General features: G+C 41.8%; 1 protein-coding gene across 1 annotated transcript in view; it reads right to left on the bottom strand.

Annotated features, from left to right (window-relative positions):
• gdap1l1 (ganglioside induced differentiation associated protein 1-like 1) overlaps nt 1-27,092 on the bottom strand; it is a 32,900-nt gene that overhangs the window by 2,894 nt on the left and 2,914 nt on the right. Inside the window, exons 2-4 of the mRNA XM_033628226.2 lie at nt 20,056-20,248; nt 10,607-10,780; nt 4,343-4,437 (exon numbers count right to left, since the gene is read on the bottom strand). Coding sequence (XP_033484117.1) covers nt 4,343-4,437; nt 10,607-10,780; nt 20,056-20,248 — 462 coding nt within the window. The remainder of the gene's footprint in view (nt 1-4,342; nt 4,438-10,606; nt 10,781-20,055; nt 20,249-27,092) is intronic.

Raw genomic sequence — 27,092 nt, 5'->3', positions numbered from 1 at the left:
TTAAAGTGGATTTTTTAAATTCAGAAATGTTATTCCTATGGTCTGAGACAGTCCAGAAATAAGAAATAAGAAAGATGTTATAGATGAAACTGAGAGCACCCAGGGGAGTATTCTGAGTAGGTAGGTACATTTTCTGTTTCAGAACTGAGAACATTTCAATAGAATAAAGCTCATCTGGGTCAGGCTGTTCTCTGTTCATACGTTTTCCTCCATAAAGTAGTGCACCAAACTTTGTACATATCCTAAGTAATGATGAGCCAGTAATTTATGCATAAACCACGCATTTTGGAAGGCTTGAACTTAGTCATTTTAAGGTATGTCGTCACCATGATTCTTTTCCCTAAACCTAACCACAGTTATGTTACTTGCCTAAACCTAATCTCCATAGCTAACTTTACATTAAGCACGTAACGTTAGTAGAATTTCACATGAACTGTTGTATGAGGACAGGTTTGGATATTAGAAAGAAAACATACATTCTCTGGTTCCACAAAATCAGTCTTCCATTTATTGTCTGTGAAGCAGCTCCAGACTTTTTACTTGATGACATCACAAGTTTGAGATTTACTTCTCTGGTTTCTGGCTTTGAGAGAGAGTAGCTCATGTTCACAGACACTAATTGAACTTTCCTGGGTCATGGAAATAACATATTGGAGTTCTGAATTTAGTTGGTGTTCCAACTATTAGCCTACTGCATTTACTTAGGCTCAATGCTAAATACAGACTGCATTTTAAGAAAAGTGACAGCTGATGTGTAGCTGTCACTGATAAAATGTTAATAAACACAAAATATGTATGAGCCCCAATGCTTGCATGTACCTAATATTGCCAATACCTGGTGTATAACAGCCAGGCAGGAACAAACAAGACTAAGAGCCTACAGCAGTACCATCTTTACAAGGCTGCACTTCAGCTAAATGCTAATGTCAGCATTCTACTATGCTCACAAAACAATGCTGATGTTTTGCAGGTAATGTTTACCATAAATGGGCTCAGCTCCAAAATTACCCCAAAGCAATGAACCATCACAGACTTTAATGAAAGCAACCTGTGGCATCACCGTCATCACTCACTGTGTGAGCACAGGAAGGTGTGAGAGGGTTTCAAACAACGTCTGAGGAAGTACGCTTTGTGAAATCACATCACCTGGACAGAGATCTTTCTGTGGACAGTTAAGTGTGAGGCTGACACACTACAAAAAAATAAAACTGAAAAACAACCACACATACAAAGTGCTGGTTGATAATGGTGTTTATATAATTAAAAGGAAAAATCATCTTGTCACTGTTGTTCTAAATCATGGGTCAACCTGCAGGGCTGAAAAATGAAACCAGAACTGAAAGCCCTTTTTAGATAGGAATTGTGCAAATTTGCAGGAAAGCCCAATCAGTCTTTTTTCAGGATTGGCAGTATAAAAACAAAATCGGGGAGTGCGGCAAAATGCCGCCTACCTACTTTTGTTGATACAGAATGTGCCTTTTTTGGAGCAATGGGGGGCGTGAGCAAGTAACAAAACATGTAGCTCAGCATGTGACGTAAACAGTGACGTGGGAGGGAAGCCGCGGCTGGTCAGTCCTTTGGCAATTCTCTCATAAGTTGACCCGTTCTTCATCATCCCCGTCATCTGACGGTTAATGGCCTCTTCGTTTGCGAGGACAAGGAGGGCGCGCAATTCCTTGTCTCCCCAGTTGCTCATCTTTACAGTGTCTGTCAGGTTTGTGTTTCCCTCTTGCTACTAGCTGCTTGCCAATTCCTGCTATCAGCTGTTTCCTGTTAGTCCACCGCCAGTGGCTCGCACATGCGGCGTCATCAACAGCCCCTCCCACAAGTCTTCAAGGCCGCCTCGCTCTGTTTAAATTAAAAGGTTTAGCCAATATGACTACCCTACGAGGCGGAAAATTGGGCACCTCGGATCAACTTGCCAATCCGGCTCTATGTGTCTAAACGCTCACAACTTGCCAGCAAAACGGCCCAACATTCGCGGAAAATCTGGCAGTGTGAAAGGGGCTAAAGTGTCAAAAACTGCAGTTCCTCTACTGACCACTTGAGGCTGACTCCAAGAGTGAGTCAATCCTCATAGACCGTCATGTTAAAATGTCCAACTTTACAGCAGAAATAAACACGTTTACAGCCTGTTTTAGTCTCTAAAGCTAATTTCACTGCTCATGACAACCGTACAGGGGGTCAATTTTTACGTAACTTACCTGTTTATATTTTATTAAGGCTTGAAGTTACATATAATTGAGGGTATGGGTGCTCCGAGTCACTACCACAGCCACGCTACCTCAAGGACTACTTTGGAAATAATGTTTTAAAGTCATGCTTTTAGCACTTTCCTCTGGGATTTTTGTGTAATGACACTCATTTGAGTTGTTGTGGTTTTAAATTCCTACAAAAATCAAATCAAACAGCAACATCGTTAGTTAGGTACTATAACAATGGCATAAACCCAAATTCAAAGAGTATTGTTATAACTGTATCTATTGTAGTGTGTTTTTAGTTTGTTAAAGTTAATTTTCACATTTTGGTCATCCAAAAACTCTTGCTCAGCATTTAGTTGTACTGAAAGACCTAAGGAATTGGGTGTTCAGTTTGTCCGGTGCGTACATGTACACGTTTTTAGCTAATTAGCATTAGCATTATTACAGTTAGCCACAGCTGTAATTGCACTGTGCTAACCCAGCTATCAGCTAGCGTTAGGGCTATCTCCCCCCTCTCGTCCAAATATGGTCATTTCTGGCTCCAAAAAATCAGAGATGGTGACAGCAAAAGGGCCCGACTTTAGGCTTCAAAACAGGAGTCCACAAACCATTAGGTGACATCACAGCGGCTATGTTTATTTTTCCTCAAGAAAAGTTTGAAGACACAAAGTCAGAGAGCCTTCAAAAGCCGATTTCACAGTGAAACACCTCTGGAACTCGACCACGATGCACCATCTTCGTTCATGAGACAGCATCCTAACGTTTTCTGAATCACATTAAACACAAATACAGCCAAGGATGATGGAAATGACATTAGTGTTGCAGGTATTTGGTCATAAACTAAAGTAATGGACAAATTAGTGCCAGTATTAAATGGCACAAGACAAAGGTCACCTGAGGGCAACGAGAATGTCTGAGCTGAATTTCGTGGCAATCCAATTAAAAACGAAAATGTCAACCTGTTGGTCGGGTACAGACAAAGTCAGGACTTCACCATCATCTTTAGGATTCATCCTCTAGGAAACATTTTGCGTCAATCCATCTCATAGTTGCTGAGATATTTCAGTCCGCACCAAACAACCAACCAATCAACACACACATCACTAGTGTGGCTAAAAACCATTCTGGCGTGACACACTCAGTCATCTCTGCCTCATTGATTCAGAACCTCACATCTTTCTAACACCGGTGAAACAGCTGCTTCTGATGCAAACAACGTCTGCACGGCTGGGTTCTTCCTCCAGGGAGTATGAGCTGTATTTAGGTCAAAGGTGCAGTGTTGCATGATTTTCCCCTTTGCTTTATTTCAGCTCTTCAGTTGTGCAATGTGAGGAAACTGCTTAAGACTGTTAATGATGAAATGTCCCTCAGCTACAGACTTGGAAGTTTAATTATCTGTCAGAGAGTTGAACCCTAATAAAGACAAGTGTGACTTTCAGTGGGTTCACAAAGTATTAAAGAGGTAAATAAGCTAACAGAGTTGTCAAAAATATCTCCGTCATTAAACTGCTGTGCTCCTTTATACAGCTCAAGGGTCTGAAATAATTTCAGGTGCAAAATGAATGATATTTAAGGGGTTTAAGCCGTTGTTTGGGCTAAATTAATGGACTTTAATATTCAGTTTTTTATTTAGAAAACTAAATTAAAGGTATCCGTTAATTTCAAACTTAAAAAGATGTAACTTTTTTAATCAAGAAGCTATTTTTTCAGGGGTTTATGCCAAATCTATTTATGAACTAATATATTGAGGGGTTTTTAATGGGTTTTCTGTATGGATTGAGGGGTTTTAAGGTTAAACCTGCTGAAAGTTCTGAGAAGTTTTACTTAAATTGAATTATGAACATCCATAAGGTATAAAGGTTTTATGTTTTGTGGCACTGTACTTTTTAAAGAATTGTTATCCCTTAAACTGTAAAACTAATCCATTAACTAATCCCTTAATTATTACAAACTGTTATTTACCCATTGATTTCTCCCTTGAATCCCATTAAAATGACTTGCTTGATGTGTAAATTAATGGAAATTTCAGGGGGAAATTATGGGATTGGTTTAATAAGGGTTGCTTCACCCATATTCACAACATAATAGTATATAATGAGAACAATTAATAAATACATGTATTTCAATCACATTAAACTCACCATGAGCTTCTTCTGCTTGGAAAGGTACGGTTCTGTCAGCTGAGGCTCCTCGTGGTCCAACTTCATCAGCTCCGTCGCAGCGTTCGCCAGGTGTCCTGTACACACACACACACACACATAAAGTAAAGTCAATCACGAGACATTTTTGGACACTGATTTTGAGAAAACTGATATTTGAATACAGGCAGCACTGTGGTTAAAATTATCGCCTCACAGCACGAGGGTTCTTGGTTCAAACCTAGGGTAGGGGGTTTGAACCTCAGAGTAGGGGAGCCCTTCTGTGTGGAGTTTGCATGTTCTCCCTGTGTCAGCGTGGGTTTCCTCCAGGTACTCCAGCTTCCTCCCACAGTCCAAACACATGCAGGTTAACTGATAACTCTAAATTGTCCATAGGGGTGAATGTGAGTGTGAATGGTTGTCTGTCTCTATGTGTCAGCCCTGTGATAGTCTGGTGACCTGTCCAGAGTGTACCCTGCCTCTTGCTCAGTGTCAGCTGAGATAGGCTGACTGCTAGCGTTAGCATCAGAGGCTGTGTTAGCTCGGACTCCTGGTTCACTGCTAAATGCTTTGCATTGAGGTGATATTTCAGGCTTTAATACTCCGATGTTACCAAAATTCCTTACTGCAGAAATTGCAGAGAACGTTGCTCCTATCAACAGTTCCATCTGAGCGCTTTTTAAATGTAAGCGTTACATTCACGGGGCCAAACAGCGTCGTCTCGTCTGCCTCCATCATGTGACAAAGCCACTGTGACCTTTAATGATGTCAAAGGGCACTACGGAACGCAACTAATCAACTTTTTTTTTTTCTTTGATATTATTGTATATTATTAGGTGTCTTACATCCACAGTATTCCTGGGTGTAAGAGCATGTTTAATCCTACAGAGGAGCTATCTGACTGTCCTGAGAGTTTATTCTCATCTGTGCTCCCTTCATTGTGTCTGCAGGGCATGTTGTTATAGGAAATACTGTATAATGACTTGACTGAGCTCATAGTGTTGAAGGATAAGTCTGATGATATTCTAGGCTTTTCTTGATTTCAATAAACTTGTGAAAAGACCCAAAACAACAATGAATTTATCCTAGTGTGTGTGTGTGTGTGTCAAAGCCTGATATTTCCTCCTCCTCTGTGCCATAGAACTCCATTGTTGTTCAAAAAACACATCAGTGAGTCACATTGTTGCACTGAATGTTGTGTGCCTTCATTATAAACACACATACTGCAGTTTATTTTGACTCAATCCCACGCACAGCATCCTGCTGCCACAAATACTCACTAGAATACCAAACAAATGTGGATTAATCCGCCGCTGAAAATAGTCCCCTACAAATGCAGCATGTCCTCCAATTTAAATAGTTTGCTAAAACTAAATATTGAGCCTTTTTTAAATGAAATTATATTTTTCTGGCCTGTTTTTAAAGCTCTAGTCTTCAGGTAGGAGCCAATGAGCTTGGAGCTGTGAGCCACAGACAGGAAGTTAGGAAACACATTGTTACTTGTGGGATTTCATGACATTTGTCACAAAATAACAGATAATAAAAATTGAAACAAACAAACAAAAACTGACATTTTTCGTCTTTCTAACATTTCCAAGAGGCTTAACGTTTGACTAAATACTGCAGTCAGAAATTATTTAATATAAACCAAACTTAAGTGGATAATCACAAACAAACATCACTGAAGCTTTCCATTAAACACTCCATCAGATTAATTTCGCAGATACAACACAGACTGACCTGAGTTCACCGGATAATTAATTCTGCTACAGATTTCTGTGTAGTCCAGCTTATTTGATTTACATGCCGAGGCCAATTACCTGATGGAAAGAACCCTACAGAGGCCTGATATTAGCTGTTGGGATTTATAAACTTGGCATCACTACAATGTGCTGCATTAAGGTTTTTTTTTTGGTATGGAGTAGCGAGAATTTACACAGTATGCTAATCGACTTGTGCACAAGAAGATGAATAGCTTTGCGTTCATAATGTTTTTGCTTTGGGAGACTAGTTGGTCCCAAAAATGGACCTGATTCACCTCAAGAGCTTGTAACTGTTCAGAGCAACCAGTTCAAAACTCTGAAATCTATTTATATGATGTATCAAAATAAAAATACACATGGAAAATGGGGCAAAAACAAAAATAGCATCTGGTTTTTATCTTGTCAATCTACACATTCTACAAATAAATTCTGGAGTAGCAGTACTCCAGTGTAAAAGTACTCTGTTACAAGAAAAAATCCTGCACTCAAAATCTTACTTAAAGGGACAGTTCACCCCAAAATAGTTTTTTTTTTTTTCATCTTACGCCTCCTACAGACTGTGAGATTTTAGCAGTCTTATAAGTTTAGTGCAGCTACACTGTGCCACATGGATCTGATAAACTTTAACGTGCGATGCAATATGGTCGGAAATTCCCAGATCCCAGTCAGAAGTTTAAACTCGAACGCACCCTGAGATCGGATTTCCAACTCGGAAACTCGGAAACTCAGAGCAACCGCATCAACCCCAACTTACGAATTCAAGATGGCTGCCTTCCGACCTCCGAGTACAAAACGAACGTACCAATAGTGCGTAAGGATGCTGCATGGGTTAATTCTTCTCCAACTGTGAAGCATAACATAGTGGGTCACATTATTAAATAATGTAAAATTTTGTGGGCACGAAATACTGCTGTGTGTCTGTTTGCTGGCTGCTTGGTTGCTCATCTGGCAGCTGCGACAAGGCGCTACTTCCTTCCTTCTTTATAAGATCATGGTCAGAGCTGGAGGACACATCATACAGACGAGGATTCTGCTGCTACAACTCCACAAGGTTTTCCTCTTTGCTGGAATCCCTCACATTTCTTTCAGCACGTTTTGCCTCCATGACGAGCTGCTATCTGTCTGATTGTTTGGGTTTAGTGCCAGTGCATGCATTTTTATTGGTTGGTTCGTGGATGCAGGTCGTAACAGCAGTCACACAGTGAGACGGTCGTCCTAAATTTCTCACACTGTCAGAATTTTATCCCAGGCTGTCTTTGATCGCAAGTCCGTGAACAGCCATCCTTGAACCTCTCTCACTGTGCGACGTAATACCACCGTTTTAGAGCCACAACCAAAGATATCTCCACATTTTTTTCAGCCCAAAATTGCACAGTTTATACTGAGCTTTACCTGTAGTGCTGTTTATCAGTCTAAATTGTTTTGCTGCGGAGTGTTGGAGATATCAGCTGTAGAGATATCTGCCTTCTCTCCAGTATAATGGAACTAGATAGAACTCAGCTTGTGATGCAGCAACGTCTCTTTCCAGAACCATGACCCGCTTACTCAAGATAGTCCACAGACCTTGTAGTGAGCAGTTTTATGTAGGAACTACTTTCTCTCTACTGCACTACATCCACCAACCGTATCACCACACCAAAGGAAGCATGCATGTGCTCATGAATTGAGAGTAGCAGATGCACGCTTCCTTGGGTTGGCAGGTGTAGATCGGTTTCCTTCTACCCAAACAAATCAGGGATGAAATCACAAATAGTTACTTAAAGTGATAAGAATAAAATTGATTATATAAAAACATGATGCTAACACACACACCTAAAGACACACATGCATCTACAGAGAATATTAAACGTGTGTGAATATGCGTTGTGAAATGCAGCAGAACACACTGTCACATTGAATCACGCTGCATCACTGCACAATACGAGGTGAATCTGTGAACACTGTGTGCCTTTGTGTGCTAAACACACTTGAGGGGATTCAGCTGCCGGAATCTGAAGTCTACAGACAATCATTGGTTTTTATACTGTGAGTCTTTTTAGGAACAACGGTTTGAACTCTCACGAGCAAAGCTGGACTCCAGGAGCTCGTGACGGATGAGAGGTCCAGTCCTGTTTTGTTTTTGTGTTCATTGCTGACCAAGCGTTGAGGCTCTTTGTGCTGTGCGAAGTTTGAGATGATCAGGAGGAGGTCTTTTCATCTGTTATAGAGCCTATGGGTGATAATGAGACAACTGGCCCCTGGGCACAGATATGCAAAAGGCCCCTACACAGGAGTAAGACACACAGACGTCATTTTCTTTGCCGTCATTTAGCATCTTTTTATAGATTTGTGTCTCTTTGCAGTTCCTTTGCATCTATTTTTGGTCATTTTAACTCTCTTCCTGGTTCAGTAATTTCAGTGACATTTTGCAGATGAGGGCCAGGGGATGCTTTGGGCCCCTGGGCCTGTGCCTATTAGGCCTGTTCAGTAATCTATCAGTGACACCTGCCTGAAGGAACCAAGCTCCCTGAGGCCCCCTGTCCACCAGAGTGTTTTCTCCCAGCTGAAAACACCAGGCGCTCTTCAGGACACGCACAGCTGGGAGTGTCTGAGAGCGCTCTGGAGGTGCCGCATTTTTTCAGCTGAGAGGCTTTGTTTGCATCTGGTTGCTATGATACGGAATATTCACAGACGTAAACATGTTGGCACAAGGTAGAATACTTTCTCTGGATGAGGGGCAGATTGAAGCATGCAGGGAGAGAGGACAGGACTTTGCGGATTCATGAGAGGAAACATAATATATGTACAGTGTATTAACAGATTTCTCCCCCCTTATTGTTCAGCACTTGTACATGTAAGATGTGATGGTTTGTCTTCTCAGTATTTGTCCCTCCTCCACTGTGATTGAACGGCCGAAGTTACGCTCAGAAAAAAGATGCCCACCCGCAGCGCTCGGTGCAGAACTCACACAGCGCCTTGTCGTTTGTAGTGCAGCGTAAATGCGCAGTGCTACCATTGCAGTGTATTAAAAAAACGTTTTGGTGGACACAGCATCTGAGTCAGTGACATCTAGTACATATAAATTAAACTACTAAAACAAATCTACAGCCAGCAGCTGCTTAGTTTAGCTTTGCACAAAGACTGGAAACGGGGGAACAGCTGGCTCCGTGCAAAGGTAACAAAAACACCTTCCATCACCTCTAAAGCTCACAAATAAAAATGATTATATACTGTTTAATCTGTTCAAGTTAGAATGATGTCTTTGAGACTTAAAAAGTTGGCATATCAGCATTTCTGGAAATGTTGAACTACTTCTTCAAATCTCTTCCTTATACACTATTACTGGCAAGCTTACCCAAATTTTATCTTAAGTTTTTTTTTTTTTTCACTTGAATTGTCTCTTTGTTTCTTTTATCTTTTATTACTGAAATTGGTTTCAATTATCTTATTACAAAATCTGATCCATTTGATTAGGTGTCTTACTAGATTTCTGTCTTGATTTCAATTTATGCTTTGTATGAAGGACTTTGTAACTTGGGATATATAACATCCACCCTGTTCTTTTTGTAATTAAAGGAACTGTCTGTAACATTTAAGGGGATTTAGTGGTTTGTTACAGTAGCTATGTTTCCATCCAAAAGTGATTCGAATCATTGGGAAATGCGCATTAAAAGAATATGAATCCTGTATGTTTCCATTAAATGTACGGACTTTGGTGAAAACTACGAACTCGCGCGAGTTTTCCGCAGAACCGGAAACAAAGCAAGTCTTCCATTCTTCTTCTTCTACGTTTTCTGGCGGTTTGCAACCAGCTTGTAAATGCATTACCGCCTTCCCGACCTGGAGTGTGGATATCACCATGGAGCTACATCAGACTTAATTCGAACATAACTGTTTCCATCCCGTTTTGCGAATCAACATTTTCAACCCAGCTAAAGCGAGCGTATTTTAGTTTGTGCAAATCAGGGGATTTTAATTCTAATTTTGGCGTTTCCATCATAATTTTCCGATGCGATACTTCTAGATGCACATCTAAACAGGCTGATGGAAACATGGCTAGTGAGGAGTGCAGATTGCAACCAGCTGAAACTTCTCGCAGTTAGAATTCCTTCAATGTTCACTGTTCAGGAGGACCAGACCAGGTGATTTAAACCGGTTAAAACACTGAATAAAAACTGTTTCACATTTCAAATCAGTGTTTCTGTGATGCTCCCATCTTAGAGGTGCTTCTAACTACAGCGGCTGACGTGAAAACGCAAATGGCCCTATCTGGAGCCACTGTTTGTCTGCTCCTGGCTACTGTAGGAACATGGCGGTGCATCATGGCAATCGTGGTAGATGAAAGGCTCATTCTAAGGTAACGTAAACACAACAATTCTTATTTTCAGGTGATTATTCACACAAAAAAGCATACTTATTAAATTATATTCCATTTCTACCAATATGCCCCCCTAAATGCCACACAGGACCTTTAATGCAAAATTAAAAACATGCCTGCACAGTACGGTGAGCTGGCTTCACTTACTACGTATTTCTGCGGTGGCGTACTTTGGGATCATAGAGTCAGTGGTGAGCTCCGGATGGAGGATGCAGCCGTGTGTGTAAGCGTCCATTGGGAGGCCATCCAGTAGCTGACGGTACTGCTGCACTCGATCGTGGAGAGGCGAGTCTGCGTCAGGAACCAGCTGAGCCACCGTGTCTGCGGGCGAGACACCGATGTGAAAGACAGCAATACAGAGAGAACATTTTAAGGTAGCTCAGAACCCTGTTGTGGCTCTCTGAGGACAAGAAGAACACATATAGGCTACAGATCAGAAATACAGGTCAAATATGTGTAAGCAAAACAATACAAAAAAGAAATCGTGATGCAGTTGCACGCTGGTTTTATTCTTGGTGTATTTTTATGAGCTTTACAAAAACACCTGGAGTTTCTAAGCAACCGTTATTAAGCTTGCTTTTACATCCCCCCCAACATAACACAGTTCTCCCTGCTTCAGCTGTCGGATAGACGCGCAGTAACCTGGTAACAGATGACACCCCTCGGTCTCTGCAACACACCACCGGTCACGTCTCACAAAAGCTGACATTTAGACAATACAAGAGCAGTCTAAAAAAAACACCTCCTGGAGACTAACAAGCTTCTGAGAATTGATATTGAGTGAAGACTGAAAAGACTGTTTAACCCCATGAGATGAAATTCAAGCTCCATCTAGGTGAACAGAAACACATTATGCTCAGTAACACGAGGCCAGTTTCATAAAACACACAGGTTAATTAGGCTACACTGTGAGCTGGTTGCATCAATCCCCCACTGACCCGCTGCTCTATTTATCTGCTGTTGCTCAGGTTAAAGGAACAGTTCAATATTTTTGGAAATGTGCGTATTTGCTTTCTTGCCAAGAACTGGACGACAAGATGGATACGACTCTTACAGAGTATCTGACAAAGCTCCTCCAGAACCAGAAAACCAGTCCTCCTCATCACTAACAATCTAGTCATGATGAGTACAATCGATGTACTGTCCCTTTAAGTGTGAGGCTGACAGTCCTGTGTTTTTTTGTTTGTTTGTTTGTTTGTTTGTTTCCTGGCAGAAAGGTGCTGGCAGTGTGCTGGCGACACCCACACCTTTCTGAAAAAGAGATTTTCAAATAGAAGCTCTCAAAGTAGCTGCACATAAAAGTGGGAGCACTGTGAAAAAGATGCTGGGTGCTGCGCTTTTACCAGTGACTGCATATAAAGATGAATAACATGTCTTCACTTCCTCTCACTGTACAAAAATGAAGCCAACATACGTATCCAGGATACAGGCCCTGCAATGCTGCTCTGGTGACACCAGTATGCGCAGTAGCGATCTCCAGGGTAAACATACACCGCTCTGGCCAATCAAAGCTGCACCTTTGAATGCAAGCATACCAACTGAAACACACAGCTGTTGAGGAAATATTATCATATTTTTGGACAAATGAAAGAGTGATTCCAGAGAGAAGCAGACAGAGGGGTCTACAGTCTGTGTTTGAAGGATATATCCAGGACGTCAAACTGACTCAGCAGCAACAACAGGTTAAAAAGACAAAGATAGTTAGAAGCTAAAGCCGAACTATAGGCTACAGATCACAGTGTAAAAGTGAACCACCACATCACTGCTGATCGCCACACAAGACAATGAATATAAAGGGAAACTTTGCTGATATTGAACCAGCTGTGTGGCATCACAGTGTGTGCAGATGAACGGTGTTCGGCTTCGCCCCCGTGCTGCTGCCAGCAACTGGACCTCCGCCACCGGACGGGCAGGGATCTTCAAACGACGTTCATCTGCGCACAATGTGATGACACACAGCTGGTTGAACATCAGCAAAGTTTCCCTGCTTCCCTTCACTGGTTCCTGTACAGCAGGGTCGGTCTTTGTTTCACTGTTATAATCATTAAAAAGCAAAAGCAGCATGTGTATAGACGAATTCGGCGAGCGATTTGTGTATGCCGCCATCTTGAGGCGGTGACATGTGTCAGTCATCAATTCATTATGCTGTCATTGTGAACTGACTCTCTACAATGACAGCATCATGAATAGCTGGACTGATGATGTTAGACAGTGGCCTCCGGTAACTGATGAAGGTATCTTAAATGAGTACCGATATTAATATAGAGATTAATCATTTGTTTGAGCGATAAGCAGGAAAGATTAGAGTAATAGGGAGATAACAGACTGTATCATTAAACACTGTGTAATATAACGTTACCATACGTTACGTGTGCTGATGTTAGCAAGCTAGCAGCGTGACATTTAATCATTATGGACAGGCTACGGGACCATCATCTAAAAGGCGGTGTAAAATTTGCCTGACCGACCCGGAGCTCAGGTAATTTTGACCCTCAATCAGAAACCTGCCATTTTTCTGGTCATTGGAGGCCAGGTGATCAATAAAATGTTCTTGAATACCTAAAACAAAACATAAACACGTGTTGTTGTTGTTTTTAGTCACGTAGCCTGTCCATAATGATTAAATGTCACGTCAGCACACATGATGTATGCTAACGTTATATTACACAGTGTTTAATGATACAGTCTGTTATCTCCCTATTACTCTAATCATTCCTGCTTATCGCTCAAACAAATGATTAATTTCTATATTAATATCGGTACTCATTTAAGATACCTTCATCAGTTACCGGAGGCCACTGTCTAACATCATCAATCCAGCTATTCATGATGCTGTCATTGTAGAGAGTCAGTTCACAATGACAGCATAATGAATTGATGACTGACACGTCACCGCAGCAATGGCGCCGCCGCAAGATGGCGGCATACACAAATCGCTCGCTGAATTCGTCTATACATTCAGTAGGCTATATCTTCAGTAGCTAGCTAGCTAACCCTACACTTTTCAGGGTTTGATTTTGGAACAGGGAAGAAACAGCCACAACATTCAGCTCCAAATCCACAAAACCAGCCTGAAAATGAAGGAAATCTGAAACGACTGCATGAGAGTCAATGGAGTCGAACCCTGGTCTGAGCCGGCCAGATGCAACATTATGATTGGCCAGTCTGGGTCTGGGGGCGAGACTTAGTGAACGGTCAATTGAAAAAAGACGATAGTGCTTGGATAAAAACGCTGTATGGACACTCCTGAGGCTGCAGCCAGCAGCTGGTTAGCTTAGCTTAGCATAAGGACAGGAGAGAACAGTTAGCCTTGCTCTGTCCAAAGGTAATGAAATGCTCCTACCAGCACCCCCACAGCTCACTAGTTGACACATATATATATTTTCGTGTAATCCAAACAAAAACCGAAATGTTAAAACGTCAATTTAGCATTATACAGGGGTTATGTGCCGCACTATTTTTTGCCTGGACACAGCAACTTCCTGCAGCCTCCGATGGCTGCGTGGCTGCACTTGTCTTCTCAGTAGTTGAGTAAAACAGCAACTTGTAAATTTGCAAATGTTTACACATCAATGTTTGTGCAGATTAAACCAACTAAATATAATGTGTTAATTAGTGAAATAGGGATGCTGGTACAGGTGGTAGAGGTGTACTGGCATCTGTCTCCCCTTGTTTTCAGTCAGCTAAGTTAAGCTGAGTATATCTAATCAGCTGCTGGCTACATATTAAACAGACAGATATGACAGTGGTATCTATCTTCTCATCTCACTTTATGCCATAAAACCTCTTTTTACAGTTCAGTTTTTGAACTACTCATTTTAAATCACAGCTTTTATATATTGCTGTCCCAGTTCTTGTGCTGGCTACAGGCTGCACAGCTGAGTGGGATGCTGTTCAACTTAATGATCTGCTGCTGAGACTCAGTATTAAGGATGAAACAGGTTAGCAGAGCAGAGAGAGCTTTTATCTTTGTGCAGGGTCACAGCCAGGGACGGCATCGCTGACAGAACACAGATAGTCAGTTGGCTGCTTGAGCATGTTCAGGCTGACGGATAAGCCTGCGGAGGGGTGGAGCTGCACCTGGCACAGCTCCAGAAAGCTGAGTAATCAGTCCCAGGACCTGCATGCTGACCTGGGCATGCCATGCTGAGATCCTCTAGGTGGTGTGCTGCAGCACTGTGGTGGAAATAACACAGCAGCAACAAAGAGCCATCTGAAGATCAACCCAGTGTTCACACTGTCTCTGAGACAGTGATGCACATTTCAGAATATAAAAGCTGCTGATTGTTTGTTAGTCGACAAACAGTTTTCACACTGTGAGAGTCGTCTGCTGCATCTCAACAACACTGTAAAGTAGTCCGAGTTGGCACGACACTGCTCTGTGCTGGTATATGAGTCTCTTTTCTGAGACATCTGCACTTTCCAAGCCAGCTGCAGCCCACGTTGCCAGCATTCATTAGGGATTTACACGCAGAGAAATAGCACGTCTTTAAGTCTTATCCTGCAGCAGATTGACTTCTGGCTAAAAGCATGTTCAGCTTCAGGCCTGGTTTTAAAACACGGGCTGCAGTCGACAGAAATACACCTCAGCTGAAGTGTTACATTACACTTTATAGTTGCAGATTCTTGTGTGACTTCAAACTAACTATTCCCTGCATGCAGCACATGATGAAACAGCTAAAATGAATGGGCCTGAATAAGAACAAGACATCAAACACCGGAGTCAGTTACTGCCTTCCAGCCTTTTATTACTGACGAAGCAGTGAACCAGAGCCTCTGCAAAGCTTTCAAGCATCACTGCTCCAAACGACTGACCACAAACTAAACTAAGACAAGAGAGTCCTCAAGTTATTGGCTGACATCCCTCGGGCCTTTACTGGGTTGAGGCTCCCAGGACATTACATAACAACATAATGTCTCAGCTGACGAATCTATAGGACACGCCACCCACAGAGATAACGGGATTCAGTGTATGCATCTTATCATTTGCTTACTCTATGCAGTGGTTAACATCTATGGCTGTTAATCTGAGTCACCGCCTCACAGAGCACATTTCACATCTTCACTTATTTGTGAGTCTCTATGTTGTAGTCATAATTTCTTGTTTAATCATGGAATTTCTCTCTGTTCTCTTCTGTATCTGTGTCTTGTTTGCCACAAATATCCCCCAAGAGATGATTAATCCAATTTAATGTAATCTAAGCAGAGGAGTTCATCTCTGTGACATTGCTGCAAAAATACTGTTGCAGCAACTTACAGAGTCTCACAGCGCAGAGCACACTGACACACACCACACAAGGACAGCAGATGGCCCTGAACTGATTGGCTTCTAAATGTCTTTGCTACTCTAGCTTCACAAACTGGGAGAAGGCGCCCTGATATTCTCTGTTAGCGACACAGCAAACCAGGCAACTGCCTCAAAACTCTATGGATTAAATGTTTGTCAGCTGGTTTATAGTAAATTAATTAACCTTTGTTTCACAATTGCACCACTTCAGTAACGGCCCGTTTGGAGGAACCGGGGCGAAACTCTGCTGTGGGTGACATATATTCTCACTAATTTTGACAGCACTGCCAACTTTTCAGTTTAGTTTGGACTAGTGAGATTTGGCATCTGTGAAGTCGGTGCATTTTATGAGTTGGATCTTCTGCAGGGTCATCACTTTCGGCCAAATTCACAATTTTAAAGCATTTAGAGATAAAAGCCAAGCTAATAATCATGGTCAGTGATGAATAGATATAGCCAATCAGCATACTTGCCAACCTCCAGACATCATGGCCTTAAATGATGCTAATTAATCACCTCGACTTCACTTAAAAAGTTGATCTGGCCAAGTGTGAAAACATCCCTCAATTAAGCATCCTGCTAAACAGGCATCTGGAGAATATTGTCAGTTTATTCATTTGCACATCAAACACTGTTTTTACCTGAACATCAACAGGCGTGTGGGAGACTGACACACTGGAAACAGTTTCCATATCTCCACAAAAAACCTGTGAATCACGACTACTCTTTCTGATCACATCTCGTGCCCAAGTGCACCACAGGTGTCCCAAGAGAGACTGGCCATGAAATCACCAAAAGTGAGTGTAGCACCCTTTTGCAGCACCTGGCAGGGTGCATGTGACTGCAACATTAATATGTGCATAGACATAAGAAGTCGCACATATATCCAGTTATATACAATGTGTCCTTGATTTCAAGCAGACAAAAGCAAATTCCCATTTTGCCGACTGAAATAACAACTGTCGCTGTCTGTAAATAGCTAGCTACGTAAGCTAACATAGGGTGCGTTCCAAATCGCATACTTTTTCTTTTTACTTTTAGTACGTACTGCAGCTGCCCTTAAAAAGTACGTACTGTTACATGCAGTACGCACACAATTGGGATATACTACTGTCTCATAACGTTACGCCCTGAACTCTTGCTTTTATATCTGTTACCGTGAGATAAAACAAACGGCAGTCACCAAGTTCTCCAGAGATGGAGATCAACCCTCTGCTGATGTTACTTTGCAATGTATGTAGATTAACTTTAAAGTTTTAACTGCACCGATTGTAGATTCTAACATTATATATTTGCTGTCATTATTATTTTTACAGTTATGTCCTTTGTTGTTTGTAATATTCATGATTATTTTGTTAACTTAATCAATCGATATTCCTATTACTACTATTTGACAGCTCAGCGGTTACTTCAATGTGCTGTCATCCATCGTGACTTCTGACAGCTCAGCTCAGTCGATGTGACGTATCGTCCACTGCGCAGGGGATTGTGGGTCAGAATAGCCAGAAAAGCATGCTGGCTTGCATGCTGCAAAATCGGACCAGATGCAGTAGAACAGGTATTCTGGTTCCTGGTATTTTTGGCACACTGCATTTGACATACTATGTAACGCAGAGTCAACATCCATGAGTTGGTTGAAAATGCTGTCAGTGGATGACTTTTTAATGTTAAGTTGCTGCTGACTCGAGGGGCCTCCCTAGTGTAGTGGTTAGAGCACTTGAAGGTCTAGGGTTCAAATCCTGCTGGGGTTGACGTCAGCAAAGGCATACAGTCGCAAGAGGTTCCCACCACCGAATCAAACAGGATCAGATTCTTTAAGGAATAACTCCGGAATCTGAGCCAAGTCGCATCTCAAGCCTGTTGTCGATGGGAGGTTCCAGGTGTAAAAACGGATTCAATTTGCTGCTGACTCATTTTAAACGAAAACAGGAGTCTCAAATATGCACTTGATGGCTAAATGCATGATATCATAGCTACTATAGGCCAAAGCTAATGCTATATGTTTCAGAGGCCCTTTTTAGACAGGAATTGTGCAAATTTACAGGAAAGCCCAATCAGTCTTTTTTCAGCATTGGCAGTATAAAAACAAAATCAGGGAGTGCAGCAAAATGCCGCCTTCCCTACTTTTGTTGATACAGAATGCACCTTTTTCGGGGCAATGGGAGGCGTGAGCAAGTAACAAAATGTGTAGCTCAGCGTGTGACGTAAACAGTGACGTGGGAGGGACGCCACGGCTGCTCAGTTCTTCTGCGACTCTCTCATAAGTCGGCCCGTCCTTCACCGTCCCCGTCATCTGACGGTTAATGGCCTCTTCGTTTGCGAGGACAAGGAGGGCGCGCAATTCTTTGTCTCCCCAGTTGCTCATCTTTACAGTGTCTGTCAGGTTTGTGTTTCCCTCTTGCTACTAGCTGCTCGCTAATTCCTGCTATCAGCTGTTTCCTGTTAGTCCACCGCCAGTGGCTCACATGTGCGGCGTCATCAACAGCTCCTCCCACAAGTCTTCAACAGCCCCTCCCGTTGTGGAAGGCCGCCTCGTTCTTTTTAAACCAAAAAGGTTCCACCAATATGTCTACCCTACGAGGCGGAAAATTGTGCACCTCTGATCAACTCGCCAATCCGGCTCTGTGTGGCTAAACGCTCGCAGCTTGCCGGTTTTGGCAGTGTAAAAGAGGCTTGTGTTCTCATCAGTTTCTGATCCATGTTATTTTATTCTAAGAAAACCCTGTCTGGGTGCTCAGCTTTCAACAGCTTGTGTCACTTTTAACGTTACAAAAGAAAAGGCTTTTAGGTTGAAGACTCCCTTGTTCACTCATTGACTAATGTCTGTGTAATGGGCACTCAATGGTGAGCAGCAAATTGAGATTTTGGATCCCTACTAATCATCATTATTTTGTGTCCTCACTGACAGCTGCTGAGTCATATCATAGTCATTTTGCATCACTGTGGAATTGTTAGCAGAAAGTAGTGTACATGCCATGGACTCTACTCCATCAAGGATATTTAAATTTACACACACACACACACACACACTAAAATAAAACTGCGGACAGTTTATGTGGTGCACCATATAGTAACAGGGAGTGATTTCAGACACAGCCTAATTGATGTGCAACACTATCACGGATAACGAGTTTGGCTGCTGGAGTGTAAACACTGCAGAGTCACTAACACTTGTCTATGTGGATGTGTCATGCTTTGTTTAAATGGGGTCGTGTTTACCGTGTTCACAAACTCATATGAACACCCACCAAACAATCTTGTAGGTGGAAACTTTCTGAAAGATCAGAGTTGTCTGCTGAGGTTTTCAGAAATGGCCAGTTAGTCCTAAAACCTGGAAATGAGTTAGCATTTAGCACACTCGGTTTTCTCGGTTCAAAGTCAACAGGTTTTTGAACGGGTTAGATGCCTAAAAATAAGGTCTGTGGTGAGTTCAGAAAAGTAGAAAGGAGCTTATGAGACATTTTGTTCAGTCAGACAGCTCATGTTTTAAATGTTTATTTCAACAGCAGAACAAAGTTAGAGTTTGGCGTCTAGACTCTGGCCTCATCGCTCCTCACAGATTTGTTTACATGAGGAGAGGGAGTTTGGGAAGTGATGATTATACATTCCCCCCTTAGCTGGAGCCTGCAGGTGGATGCTGGGGTGGAGGTGGGACAGGGCAGCAGCAGCATCGACAATAGATGAATAATAGTAGATGACGTACGGAGAATGACGTATGATGTGTGTAAGACTCGTTGCAGCTCGAAGTGACTGCCGGAACTACTAGCTACCCGACTCGTGAATTTTTATGCAAAATCCAACGGAAAAAAACTGTTTTTGACGAGGAAACCAGGGCGACGTTAACTTTCATGTTGGCCCACAAATAAACATCATCCCTGCAGCACTATATTCCCAACAGCCAATCTTTCTCCAGTGTCATTATGTCTATGCATTTCCTGCATTACTGTAGCTTGCCAAATTGTTAGCCTCGTTGGCCTCTACACGGCAACAGTGGTGTCCTTGTTACGTGGCTAGCAGCAATGTTCTCATGACCTAACCACTTGAACGCCAAGCATACTGTGTACATGACTTCCTGTGCTGTAACCCCAAGATCACAATTTCCATTTGAAGGCAGCGTTAGTTTATAGCTACTGTACACAACTTCAGCATGCAGAGAAATCCAAAGCTTGACAGACGTGCTGTGCGTTGTTGCCCCAGGACCTCACAGCAGGTTCATCTGTCTGCACTTTCAAAGTCAAAGTTTGCAGTCGAGAGAAGAAAGAGGAGCAGCATCATTAGATGAATGAGCCACATTATTACTGCACCATACCTCCCACAAAGTTTTTCTCCAGGTAATCTATAATCTGGTTGTAGTCACTGATGATGGTGTCGCCGTGGAGGAAGACGGGCACCTCCTCGCCCAGGTTCAGCCTCATGAACCAGGGCTCCTTGTGCTCCTGCAGCGGCAAGCTCACATCCCTCTCCTCGCAGACCAGACCCTTCTCATTAATGACTAGACGTACCTGCAATCACAAACACACACAGCTGATGAGCAGGGAAGATGACACAGGGAAAGGATAAATTTAGTGTGTGTGACGCTGTCTGTCTTTTTGGGTATCAAATCAAAGCAGTAAAGCTGACAGGAGAAGAGAAAGGTTTGTGTGTGCTGTAAAAACATCACATTTTAATATAATGAATCAATATACGGGTGATTTTATGTCTAGAACAATATGCACAGGGGGAACTGGGGGACACGTCCCTCACAAACATTATTCAGACAGTCAAATACAAACAAGTGAAGGCTGGTGATTCATTGCACAACAAATCTCATTTTTCAGTTACTCTAAAGAGTCATTGCAGTAATACACAAAGCTGAGCAGGGTGGCTAATAGTTTAAGCTGTTAAAGTTATGTTTGTATTGTATAGAATAAATAATCTTATCTATATTGTTTGTGTGGTCTGTCGAAATAATGGGGTGCTTGCTAACGTTTGAGCAAAAACCTTCAGGATCCATTGCTAGCGGGATGAAGGATAAGCCAAGGTCCGTGGAGAGCTATTAGTGGGAATAAGATTAATGAAAGGAGATGACACTGGGGCTATGAAGTGCTACATTTGACCGCTTAGGAGGAACGACCAAATGGGAGTTTTTCCCAACATGGCCAGACACGGTGTAATGAAATAATACTGAGTGATTTAGTAACACAGGCGCAGTAATTACAGCAGGCCTGCTGCTTCGGACAGCAGGAACAAATGTGTGAATGCATCCTCAAAGTCAAACAAGAAAAAAAAGCTTTCTACATCTCCATCAGCATGACTTTGTTGCACACTAAATCAAGGATTTCTATATAAAACCGTCAAGTGTTTCAGGTCTCAGACTGACACTGCCGAGGTGTCCGTCAGTGATGGCCGCAATAACAAAGTCATCGTTGCTTCAGGAGTTTGTTATATAATGAAATTAGTCACTCTTTAGTGATGATGCCAAGAAGTTCAGCTGCCCTGGAGGCACAAAATAAACTAATTTAAACTGTAATATAACATCCATCTGCATGTTACTACTATGTTTAATCAAGTACTGTACTTGGGTACAATTTTGAGGTTTACATATCCTACGTCATAAAGCTATTCCACCACATTTCTGAGGGGAATTTTGTACTTCTTATGCACTATTTTCTGCTATAGTTACCAGTAAACAGATCAAGTGTCTAGTTCTTCTCACAAATAACTTCATTTAAATACCTACTTGAGGCCCAAAGAGGTAGGAGTATCCAATAAAAAAATATAAATGTACAAATTTGTTAAGGCCACTTTATTAGGTACACCTGGTCAACTACTCGTTAGCTAATCAGCAAATCAGTGGCAGCAACTCAATGCATTTAGGCATGCAGACATGGTCAAGACGAGTTGCTGAAGTTCAAACTGAGCATCAGAATGGAGAAGAAAGGTGATTTAAGTGACTTTGAACATGACATGGTTGTTGGTGCCAGACGGGCTGGTCTGAGTATTTACTGGGATTTTCACACACAACCATCTCTAGGGTTTACAGAGGATGGTCCCAAAAAGAGAGAATATCCAGTGAGCCAAAATGCCTTGTTGTTGCCAGAGGTCAGAGGAGAATGACCAGACTGGTTCAAGATGATAGAAAGGCAACAGGAAGTCAAATAACCACTGGTTATAACCAAGGTCTGCAGAAGACCATCTCTGAAGCAGATGGGCTACAGCAGCAGAAGACCACACCAGGTGCCACTCCTGTCAGCTAACAACAGGAAACTGAGGCTACAGTTCACACAGGCTCACCAAAACTGGACAATAGGAGATTGGAAAAACCACATTCAGATGGAAGCATGGATCCATCCTGCCTTGTATCAATGCTTCAGGCTGCTGCTGCTGGTGTAATGGTGTGGGGGAGATTTTCTTAGTACCAACTGAGCATGGTTTAAACACCACAGCCTACCTGAGTATTGTTGCTGAGCGTGTCCATCCCTTTATGACCACAGTGTACCCATCTTCTGATGGCTACTTCCAGCAGGATAACGCACCATGTCACAAAGCTCACATCATCTCAAACTGGTTTCTTGAACATGACAATGAGTTCACTGTACTCCAATGGCCTCCACAGTCACCAGATCTCAGTCCAATAGAGCACCTTTGGGATGTGGTGGAACGGGAGATTCTCATCATGGATGTGCAGCTGACAAATCTGCAGCAACTATGTGATGTCATCATGTCAATATGGACCAAAATCTCTGAGGAATGTTTCCAGCACTTTGTTGAATCTATGACACCATGAACTGAGGCAGGTCTGAAGGCAAAAGGGGTCCAACCAGGTACTAGCAAGGTGTACCTAATAAAGTGCTAGAGTAGAGTGTATATCCATAATGTTACAATGCTGGATGTTCATTTGAATCATGGCCAAAGTTTCAAATAATTGAGATAAACAGATATAAACGTAATCCCTGTGAGCACAAACCTCAGCCTTCAGACTGTTTCCCTGATTTTGGATCTTATTCCTGCTGAAACATGTCTGATTGTGAATATTCTGTTGTTGTTCTGTGGTAGAAAAAGCCACTATACTCCTTTAAAGTCATTTTTCCCTGGCTGCACACTGTGACCCCTAAACGCTGACCAACCAGAGCAGTCTGGGCTGTTTTGGGAGGGGGGCATAAAGAGTCAGGTGCTAAAACAGAGAGTCTAAAACTGAGGGTGAAAACAGACAGTATGAGTGTGAGTGTTTTCTGACCATTAAAGCATATGAAAATGTTCTTGTAGAAACCTTAGATGCAAGTGTAAGCCTGAAAATGAGCATAATAGCTCATCTTAAATGCCAAATAAACAACTATTAAGAAATAATATCAATACATATCTGCTATTTGTAACTGAAAATAGTACCATGCACAGATTATGAGACGTCAGCCCCTGGACATGCAGACTAAGAGAATTGAGAATTGTTAACAGTCAATTCACAGGCTTTGGTCCCTGGCCCTTTACCTGTTAGGCTCATTCACTAATCCATCCATGATACTAATAAGCCAACTAACTCTACAGTATCACCGTCTGTCCCTGTTTGGAGGGTGCCGACCCCTGATGTGGGCTGGGGGCCGCTGGACTATGTAACTGCATATTAAGTAGTTAAAAGGAGCTCCACCTCAACAGTAACATGTTGCTTACATACAAGCTGTGTTTCCATTTAAATGATTTTTAAGTGAATTTTAAATTGTTTCAAAAAGGAAATGCAAATTATTTATCAACTGATTTGGAGTGAATAAACTTGGCAAAGCGTAGTTTTATTAGAGTTTGGCGGTAAAGGCTTTACACACAGCTGAAACCTACCAGTTAACAGAGCAGAAGAAGTAAAGGTTGCAAACAAGACACAAAACCAGTCGAGAGAAAAATAAAGACAGGTGTTCAGGAATGTATATAAACTGTTCTTTCATATCAGCTAGTGTCGGCCATGTTTCATGCTGTTCAGAGACAAATGCCGTATCTCAAATCGCGTACTTCTGTACTTACACTTAATATTTTGAGTTCATAAGTGCGTTCACACTGAGAGGTATGGAAAAATGCACTGAGTACACAGATGGTGCACTCAAAACGGTCAAGAAGTTGAGTGTGGAACTATGGACACTTCTCGCCATTAATGGTCGCCATCTTGGCTACGTAGCGGAAGAGGAGGGACCACTTTTCAAACTGGAAATAGCAGCCGAGGACTGTGCGACCGTGAACATCGCTGCATTGTGCAAATACATGTGTTTTTTGCACTAAGCACCACTATACTGTTGTCGGGTATAAGCCAGCAGTATGTTTGTTGGGTTAATTTAGCAGTCTGTGATGATCTGGTACCGCGAATGGTAACGTGAATGCATAGTGCATCAACTCTTCTTCAGCAAAGGCAAAAACCACCTCATGCAAACATAAAAACTTTTTAGCGCTGCTGAGGAAGTTTTATAGAATTTTGCCATTTTCAAATAGCTTTTTATTACGATACTGTAAAATGCACGTAAAAATAAGTTTATGGAAATATGGCTATTGTTGTATTGGGATTAGGATTAATGTAATATATGATTTTTTTTCCTGCAAAATTAGTGCTTTTACTGCTAGTACCTCCATTTTGAATGCAGCTTATTTCAACGTGTTTAGGATTAACTTACTTTGTTGCCAAACAGTTTAACAGCAAAGCATCTCCCTGAGCCACACAGTGCAAGTGTAAGTTATTAGTGCTTCTAATAATATGATTGATTGAATAAATAGCTACTACCAATAAAATAGATGCTGATAACATTTCTGTTTTTGAATGCAGGACTTTTACTAGCAACACTGGTACTTCTACTTAAGTTAAAGCTCTGAATACTTTTTCCATCACTTGTTGTTAATGCATAATTAGCATAAAACTAAAATTAAATGCTCAGTCCCTTTAACTAGTCTGGCGTAGCTACACATATGGACAAATACAGGCCTGTCTCAATTAGACGCCTAGTCTGTATTTTTCGGATGTGTAAAACCGGACTGTTGACTACCCATGTGAGCTACTGTTAGCTAACTGCTTAGATCATGCATACAAATATAAATGTTTTAACATTTGTCACTATGGAGATGCTACACATTAGCTCAGTCAATTTCATTTTATTGAAACCATGAGCACCAGAGGAGACCTTAAACCATTCAGATTTACCAGCGTAACAAAAAAACAAATGTTGACTCCCTTCTTCTGACGCTGTCATGAAGTCAGAATATGTGTCCATTCCTCCATTACCCGCTAAGTTACTCATATTCCTTTAGTCCAAAAGGGTCCACCATTCAAAAGAACCAAAAGTATTTTTCTAAGTTATGAATATTGCTTAAACAGGATAAAGTGGTGTTGTGTTGGTTTGTCGGGCGCCAGTATATGGAAACTAACTCTTAAATGACTGACCAGACACTTGGCTGGCGTCATGACACTGTGCTCTCTGCACAGACAGAAAACAGCAGAGTGTGAGAGTCTCACAGAAGGTGTATTGAAGGTGTTTCCAGTGCTCTATTGATCTGTGAAGCCGGCCTCTAAATATGCTTTTACTCCAGGGTATCAAGATGTCTTTATCATATCTGTTGTGCTCACGATACTTCACTCGTCTGAGGTAGATGAATATATTGTATGGACGACTTCAGGCCACGAGAGCACAGTTACTGTGGCAGTTAGTCGTGAAGCATTATAAACACAGATGAAGGAAAGGAAAGTGTCGTGCAGGAGAAATTCAATGGCCCAGCTTCCCTGTTCTCCACAGGAACCTGCTGAGGCACACACAGACGTGTAAATAATCCGCCCTGAACGCCTGATGGCGATATCGTCTTCACAGGGAGATCTGTTGGAGAAGTGACTCCCTTTCAGTCATTTTCACTTGCTGAGTGTCTCGTTGTCAAAGTGTTAACTGTAAGTTGTCTTTTTAGAAAAAGGAAGAGTGTTTTCACGCCACACAACATTGACTAAATATAACACTATCTTTCAAGGTGCTGCGGCGATACTGTGACCAATCGTGTTGCACGCATTTGTGCTACATTAAGGCCCGAAATACTCAGTTCAGTTCTGGTGGAGGGGACAACCTAGGGCTTGGCCTCTTAATCTTATAAAAGCCATTCCCAAAATGCCATTTAAAGCACGCATCAGCTTGCGTAACAACAAATGTCACACACCATTGCAGAAATACACAAAATCATGAAGTCAGTGCTGCAATCTCGCTGAACTTTGTGTGTTTTCTTTTAAAAAAAAATGCATGCTCAGGATTCTCAGTCCATTGACAGTGCAGTCACACATGATTGTAAAGTCACTCCAGCTCCTCCAGCTCCAGGATTGACGCGATAATCATGACAGTGAGCTCGGTGTTTACCCTCTGCTGAGTGACAACCGGCACAATCAGCCGCTCAGACTTCAGTGGCTGTGAGCCAACACTCGAGTCTTACAAGTGACGTACCAACATGAGACTGAGCATCAACTCAAGGTTGTTGGGGAGGAACACACAGTTACACCCTCCTTCAGCTCACAGACACAGAGCTACAGCTGTTGGTGCACTGAGACATTTCTCATGACAAGACTATTTAACCAATCCTGTAGTAAGGTGTGTATTAACAGAATAAAGCATCAGCAGAGTAAAACACTTGAGAGCTGATGATTATTTTCATTATTTATTCATCTGCCAATTATATTCATAATTAGTCAATTAATCATTTGGTCTATGAAATGTGGCCTTCACAAGTTTTCTAAAACCAAAGATGACATCATCACTATGTTTGTTTTGTCCGATCAATCCAAAACTGGAGAATATTCTGTTTATTCTTACGTTAAACAAAAACTCAAGCAAGTCTTTACTTCTGAAAAGCTGGAACCAGATAATATTTGGTAATTCTGCTTAGAAAATGACTTAAAATTAATTGATTATCAAATCAAACGCTGATATTTTTTCTGTTGATCGACTCAGTGATTAATCGACTGATAATTTCAGCTATAAAACTCACTAATATAATTATAACTGTCATCCATGTGTGCACACACACGGCACAGATGGAGGTCAGTGAACAAGAGATGAAGCACCAACTGTCACTTCATAACAGTGAATATGCATTTTTTAAAGGAGCACTCGGCAAGTTTGTGTTAGCTTAAAGACAAACTGAAAGGTCAGGATTGAAGCAGCAGAAGCCAAGATGTGCTGACTTTCAGTCCCTGATACGGGTCAAGCTCCATAAATACTGGATGCTGCATTTCCCATAATGCACCTTGATAATGCCAATAGACCAATTCATAATTTTCATTATTTACAATAACTTCCTGGCAGAAAACCCTCACGTCACGTACATAAAATCAAATGGCGCCGAGCAAACGCTGCCTTGATTGATACCCACCTA

This window comes from Epinephelus lanceolatus, chromosome 8, assembly GCF_041903045.1.
Source record: "Epinephelus lanceolatus isolate andai-2023 chromosome 8, ASM4190304v1, whole genome shotgun sequence".
Taxonomy (NCBI): Eukaryota; Metazoa; Chordata; class Actinopteri; order Perciformes; family Serranidae; genus Epinephelus; species Epinephelus lanceolatus.
This window is presented reverse-complemented; position numbering and strand designations above follow the sequence as displayed.